General features: G+C 49.9%; 2 protein-coding genes across 3 annotated transcripts in view; one reads left to right on the top strand and one right to left on the bottom strand.

Annotated features, from left to right (window-relative positions):
• Positions 1–2,093, bottom strand: part of LOC126570628 (zinc transporter ZIP3) — a 2,964-nt gene extending 871 nt beyond the window's left edge. The window contains exons 1-3 of one of the 2 annotated variants that reach the window (XM_050228550.1): positions 1,788–2,093; positions 392–1,098; positions 1–311 (exon numbers count right to left, since the gene is read on the bottom strand). The exon at positions 1–311 is cut by the window's left edge and continues 871 nt beyond it. In XM_050228550.1, coding sequence (XP_050084507.1) covers positions 1–311; positions 392–885 — 805 coding nt within the window. In that variant the 5' untranslated portion in view covers positions 886–1,098; positions 1,788–2,093. Of the gene's footprint in view, positions 312–391; positions 1,099–1,311; positions 1,696–1,787 lie in introns of those variants that run through there. The other variant, XM_050228551.1, reaches the window with a different exon arrangement.
• Positions 2,094–4,675: 2,582 nt separating this feature from the next.
• Positions 4,676–5,000, top strand: part of LOC126570627 (tubulin polyglutamylase TTLL13-like) — a 5,205-nt gene continuing 4,880 nt past the window's right edge. Inside the window, exon 1 of the mRNA XM_050228549.1 lies at positions 4,676–5,000. This exon is cut by the window's right edge and continues 94 nt beyond it. Within this exon, the coding sequence (XP_050084506.1) occupies positions 4,676–5,000 (325 nt within the window).

The raw sequence follows: 5,000 nt of genomic DNA, 5'->3' as shown, positions 1-5,000 counted from the left end.
GCAGCACGTGTGAGCAACGATGACGCGATCCGTGCGTACACAGCTCCACACCGAGCGCAAAACCGACGACGAATTTGTGCGCGCTTACGGCACCAAGCAGGAGCAGGACCTTGGTGGGCGAGTTCTGCACTCCAATCGCTAGCCCTTCCAGCAGCGAGTGTAGACTGAGTGCCAGCAGCAGCCCGAACACACCGGTCAGATGCACTTCGTTCGAAGGTTGAACAGATCCTCTCGGAGCCGCGCAACGATTGCTGTTGGATGGTCCGGGATGTGGCTCACTTGCAACTGGCAACTTCGTTTCCGATATGCTTCTGTAGGTTGACAGGTAAATTTCAGTAAGTAAGAGTGAGACAGTTTACAAATAACACCGTGTATATTGCTTGTAGTGTACCTTTGCTGGAATTTTAGCAATGATTCCGTTTCGGCGTTCGAACCATATCCTCGCCCTCCGCTAATCGTACTGGCGGCATCCGATTCCGTGTCCAGGCTGTTCCGTCGCCGGACTACTGCCGTACTTTGCTCTGCACTACTCTCGCCCTCGTGATTGTGCTCTCCAACACCACACAGCACCATCAGCTCGTCGATGGTGTACATAAGAAAGAACCCTCCACAGAACACGATCTCCGCGTACTGCTGCAACGCCGAACGGATCTCTGGTAGCATATGCACGATGGCCGTAGCCAACAGGACGCCCGCTCCGAAGCACAGCAGAAACGAGAGCAGCCGTGGATAGCGCTCACGGTTACGCTGCGAGCAACAGAGCGGCAGAACACCACATATAAAGCTACCAGCGCCAAGGGCCACGATCGCCAGCAGTTTCGCTTCGTTGCGAGTGATACCGGCCGGATCCATGGTTGGATCCGGCATAACCGTTGCAAGCTCCATCACCGGACGTTTCGAGGGAGACGGTCGACGAAATTATTCGATCCGCTGTTGGCCGCACGACTTGCGACAGAACTAAGTTCCACTGTTCGTCTGTAGGATCGCCTCCTCAAGATGATGCTGCGCATGCTACGCCTGTCTCACTGATGTTCACTGATAGTTATCGTGCTTATCAGGCTCCAGTTTATTGTAGTAGATTCTCCGAGATGTGGCGTTCTGCAATAAGATAAGAAGAGGAAGAACGGTTTAAGTGGAACAGGTGTTTGTCTATCTGTCGCCTAATGTGGATAGACCGGAACATTAGAACGAGTCAACTGTTTAGCGAGATTGTAGCACACGGCGAGTAAGTGGGTTGCTTTATCGCTGCAAGGCGCTTGCGCTGCACTGATCATCCTCCAAAAATTAAGTCGCGCTTCACACGTAACTGACCTGTTGTAAAGTGAGTAATAGGACGGATTCAAATGCTATATGCTTACGCTAGCGCATCTGATGCACGGGATGTGTAACAGTAACTTGAACCGTCCCACAATGCGGTTCGATTCAGTCTGGCTCATTTTTCGTACCCGCATGAATCGTGCCGATTCAAAGGGGCACGTATCACAGACCAAGGTGATAGCCAACGGTACGGGAAATGTTGTTATCGTACTTCCTCCTACTGACGCACGTACACTCCAAATCGTGCTCACTAAAAACCACCAGCCCAGGTGTTAACGAGCTCTGTGCTTCTCGCCAGTAAGTTTAAATCGTTAGCGTATCCGCAACCAGCGCAAAACATTTGCCCTATGTTGACACAAACGTTTATTCAGTATATGTCGTATTCAAAACACTATCGGTGCTATTATCAGTGGCCCTCTCCGGGTCATGAATAAGATCGGGGAAATAAATAGTTCCCATCGCGTGCTTACCGGTTTTTGCAGATCGAAGGAACCCAACTCTATTCAAAATCTCCTAAGATACTCCAACCGCTTGAGTCACCCTGTGCAGGTGAATCAGCTGCGCTTTGTTTACTGTTTGTCCTTGAAACCGCGCGTATTTTGCAGGCGATTTATGCGGGTTCTATCCCTCATTTTTGTCCCAACCAAATTCAATTCAACAGCCACAACAACTGCAGAATGCACCATAGAACCAAAAACTACAAACGCAACTTAACTTTATGCACGAAATCAATTTTACGAAGAGCGTTGCGCGTGCACGCCTGGAAACCATAAACAGTTCTCTCTCTTTCTCACTTCCTCTCTCCGTCTCTTTCGAACGCGGCTCTGTGAAAAAGATAAACAGAACAAACCACCCAGGGCAGATCCTGAGGCCGATTTGAATTTGTAACACGTGACCGAAAGAACGAACGAACGTCTGCGGAAAGTTTGTTGGTTCGTTGCACCCATTTAAAGCTTCGCGAATAGTTTCTTACCTTCCCCCAGACCACCGTGAGTCCGTGCTATCCGTCAATTTCAAACTACGGAATCAGTTATCGCTGATGGAGTGTCAAATAATTTACCCACTCGAATCACGTTACGCCGGGCCCGGGTGGTGGCCAGCAGGTAACCGTACTTGAACTCCAGCAGGTTAACACATTTCCCCCCTTTTTACTGCCAATCATAATTGCCAGCTCGTTCTGTACGAGCCCTCTTTACCTGGTGTCTACCCTTCCGAACCTCGCCCGGGTAAATCTCTGGTCTGTAAAGGGTGATTGCAGGGTTCTATTAGTTCGATGTTACTATAACAACTTTTTTTACTATAGGCCAAAGTACCGACCTGACAATTATTCCGATGGTTTGATGCGTAATGTGCTGATGAGTTCTGAAAGCAAATCAAACAAATTGTTTGCGCCGATGTCACGGTCGTTTCTGTTGTATCGATCTGCGTGAAATGAGAGCGCATCGAGAACTCTACTCTATTTGGTATCGTTTCATTGTTTAGAATCATGTGAAGTAATACTCTCGCTTGAAGTTTATGAAATTAGTCCCTCGGAAACAACAAAAACAACAAGGTAACAAAACACTCGGAAAATAGAGCATGTAAAGTTCGGATAGAGGTCTTCCTGTAGTATTACTATTAGCAACGCTGTAACCGTGCCCTACAGGGCCAGCAAAGGAGTGGTTTACGGTAAACCATAAGATGACCTCGTATTTTATTCGCCAATTTCGCCCCCTCATTAACCTGCCCGATCATAAACGCTATAAATAACTCCTATTCGGTGGTTATCCTTTTCGTGGTACGCTAACGTGCGCTTCGAGAATCAATCATTAGCTCGCTGATGATATCTGATACTCAGCAGCTCGTCCACGAGTCGTCTACCCCAATAAACGGTGGCCAATCTTGGGGATTTGATTTTTGCCAGTCCCTCCTTTTGCACGATTGGCCGGAGTATAACTTTTTCGGGTAAAGCAGGTCATGGATGCCATTTTCGGTATGATCAAATCAATGGGTTACGTTGGACAATGTCGTGACCAGGTGGGATCCATTTAAAACCACAAATGTGTTTGTGGGCCCAGTGTCTTGCAATGGTTCATATCGTCACAGTGATGCAGATTTATTTCGATTGATTTCAGTGTCAAACCTTATTTTGGTAAATAGTTTTCACATATCCTGACCCTTGGGTCGGTCAATCATGGGATATGGTCAAAGATTTTTTGATGGCTGGCCTGTTTGCTTACTGACCGAGCAGATTCCTTCGACTCTGCGCGCTGTGTTCACGGTTGTCACGTTTCCTAGCCGTCAAATGGCGGGAACGGGACGTCGACCTAAAGCCGTGCCCCCACAAAGGCCTCCCTTCCGAACGATGTAATGAAGTTCCAAACTTCCACCCCGCAACACCGTCCATTACACTAACCGCTGATTCAAACAATCTCTTCATACAAAACCTAGCTCACCCCCGCGCGAGTTTCGTGAACAGAGAGGGAGAGTATGCTATGCCTCTGCTTCGTGGAATGGGATATCACAGACAACCCCGAAAGCTTGTCCCCGGACCCGCCGCGGACGAACAAGTTTTCCTGCGCCAATGGCGGCCCGCTGGTCGTTTGTTTGGTCGTGAAGGTAGAAGGTGAAAGAATCGAGGACGATCGAGAACTATACTACCAGTACTACTATGCCGCAACCGGCGCCCACCCATCCACCGACAGGCCACCGATCGCACGCCACCCACCCGTTTGACGTCGGGCTAGATGGCTCCTTTCGCTAAATATCCCTTTATTTCCCATTTTATTCAACCCCTACCACCCAGTCGCTCCAGCAGCGGCCTTTCTTCCCTCGTCCCTTTTTTTCGCATTTTGCACGGAAGTGGAGCTCGGTCGAGCCCCTCGGGCGGAGAACTATTTTTAGTTTCTCTCCAGCGTTCCATCGGTACAGTTCGGTTCCCTTCGAAGGCGTCGAAAGCCTTAACCCTTGGCTAACCCCCAGGATATCGCGGGGGCTTCGTCGAAGAAGGCTTCGCCATTTGCAATCGCGCCAGCTGCCCCCGCGTGGTAGTAGGCATGCTCATTAGCTGGCCTACTTCGGTTGACGCGGCAAATCCATCCTCGCGAACGGATGTGTGCAGGGTGCAAGTAGTGCAAAATCTCCGTCGTCCGGTATCTGCCAGACCAGCCATTTGGAGCATTTGGAAAATTTCGTCTCTCAGTTTCCGGTAGTGCCACGGAGTGTCGACAATTGTTTTTAGTGTGCTTTTCTGGTGCGCGTATGCTGTGATCATTTACTGGGACGAGGCGTTCACTAGCCGCCGTGATTCGACGCCATCTTTGATCGACTGCAGTGTGTCCACCGATTCCAAATCTGCCAATTAATCGTGTGTCCGAAAATGATGAGCCGTAACTCCCAAAAACCAAGCAAACCGGGGCTGGTGAAAAGCTCGAGCGAAGATGCGGACACAAACGAGGAATCCTCGTCCGGATCGACGGAAACGGGCAGCAGCTCCGAAACCGAATCGGAGATGGACACCACCGAGACGTCCTTCTCGTCGAAGAGTGCCACCGAGTGCGGTGGCCATGGATCGGGATGCAGCCAACAGCAGCAGCAGCAGCAGCAGCAACACCAACAACAATCGCAGCAAGGCTTGCTCCGGGTGCACAACCGCAACTACGGCGTGTACGGTAGTGGTACTGGTGGAGCCGAGCTAAAAAATT

Source organism: Anopheles aquasalis, chromosome 2 (assembly GCF_943734665.1).
Source record: "Anopheles aquasalis chromosome 2, idAnoAquaMG_Q_19, whole genome shotgun sequence".
Taxonomy (NCBI): Eukaryota; Metazoa; Arthropoda; class Insecta; order Diptera; family Culicidae; genus Anopheles; species Anopheles aquasalis.
This window is presented reverse-complemented; position numbering and strand designations above follow the sequence as displayed.